This window comes from Cyprinodon variegatus, unplaced genomic scaffold, assembly GCF_000732505.1.
Source record: "Cyprinodon variegatus isolate N-32 unplaced genomic scaffold, C_variegatus-1.0 Scaffold35, whole genome shotgun sequence".
In the NCBI taxonomy this organism is placed as follows: domain Eukaryota; kingdom Metazoa; phylum Chordata; class Actinopteri; order Cyprinodontiformes; family Cyprinodontidae; genus Cyprinodon; species Cyprinodon variegatus.
In genome coordinates, this window is record NW_015150488.1 from 563,974 (window position 1) to 565,590 (window position 1,617).

The 1,617-nt window shown below is 37.0% G+C and overlaps 1 protein-coding gene across 1 annotated transcript in view; it reads left to right on the forward strand.

Annotated features, from left to right (window-relative positions):
- LOC107103724 (histone H1-like) overlaps positions 1–520 on the forward strand; it is a 14,529-nt gene extending 14,009 nt beyond the window's left edge. Inside the window, exon 2 of the mRNA XM_015403535.1 lies at positions 6–520. Coding sequence (XP_015259021.1) covers positions 6–488 — 483 coding nt within the window. The 3' untranslated portion in view covers positions 489–520. The remainder of the gene's footprint in view (positions 1–5) is intronic.
- The last annotated feature ends 1,097 nt before the right edge of the window (positions 521–1,617 follow it).

The window sequence follows — 1,617 nt, forward strand, 5'->3', positions numbered from 1 at the left end:
CCGAGTGCAAGGAGCGAAAGGGCATTTCTCTGGCGGGGGTCAAGAAGGTCCTGGCCAGTAAAGGAGTAGATACGACTAAAGCCAACAAGCGGATCAACACGGCTGTCACCAAGTTGGTCAGCAATGGTACCCTGGCTCAGACCAAAGGGACCGGGGCATCCGGCTCCTTCAAGCTCCCCAAGGATTCCCAAGCCGCTAAACCAGCCAAGAAGGTGGTGAAGAAGAAGGCTCCAGCAAAAGCCAAGAAGCCCGCCGCTAAGAAGGCCAGCACTCCTAAAAAACCCGCTGCTAAGAAAGCGGCAGCAGCCAAGAAGTCTCCTAAGAAGGCACCTGCCAAGAAAAGCGTGAAAAAGGTGACAAAGAAGAGCCCCAAAAAGGCCGCCCCTGCTGCCAAGAAGCCAAAGGCTGCTAAGAAGCCTGCAGCTAAGAAACCTGCAGCCAAGAAAGCTGCACCTAAAAAGGCTCCAGCTAAGAAGGCCAAGAAGTAGACTGCTACTTCCACCAGCACCCAGTGCACCAAAGGCTCTTTTCAGAGCCACCACAGCTTCATCTTAAGTGCTGATTCCCTATAAGCATGAATTGCTGAATAAGTAGATAATATCCTCAAACTTAAAAGTAGTAATTGCAGTGGCCGATCAATGGAATGATCAAAATCAGTTTATTTCACTCATAACTGAACCTTCCCATTCCCCATGGTTCAGCCTCATCCACATGATTCACAGAAACACCCTAAAATAAAGAGCGCATTTTCAAACCTGATCACAAGCTTAGATCACAATATTAACGCTGATAAATAACTCCATCTGAAAATATTTATTTGAATGGAAGGACAGTTAATTTGGTTTCTAACACGTTTTTTTTAGACGTGATATTTAGTAAGAAATATTAAATCATTTCATGTTTCATTTCATATTTCATATTAAATAATATTCTGAAATACAAACTATTTCAGCATGGAAAACATTTTAATTAAGGCAATACATACATTTAGGTAAAGTTTAATAACTTTAAATATTGTTTACAGGACAAAAATAAAAAATCCCAAGGAAGGTTTTGATAACAGGAAGTGATGGCAGTTAAAAAAAAAATGAAACGAATGAATGAAATTAGGAAGATTTATTACATTTTTTTTTTCATTAAAAGTTGCTATGATGAATGCAGATAAATGTCTGTAAATAATTACATGTGTAGTCTCCATAGTCTTTGACCAGAATGTAAAAACTAATTTTAATATTTAAAAGAAGCACTTCTATTTGACAAATACATTTCCTCTAATTTTAGGAACAACCATGTTTAAGGCAGTTTCAACTGAGCTTTGTTAAGTGTTGAACTGATTTTGAAAAGCTAATCAGGTTACACAAACTATAACAATGTTCATTATCAACCAATCTAATCAAACACTTCGCTAAAGCAAATATCACACTTTTTAAAATTTAATTAATTCTCTTAGCTTACTTTTTATTTAGATTTTTCAAAGTAGGAAGGAGATTGATTTCATAAGAATAGGTGTAGATAATATATAATATTTATTTCAAACTACAACCAGTATAGTGAACTATTCCCAAACAAATAAAATTAAATAAATATTGTGCGGAGGATTCTTGAAAGCAAACTACA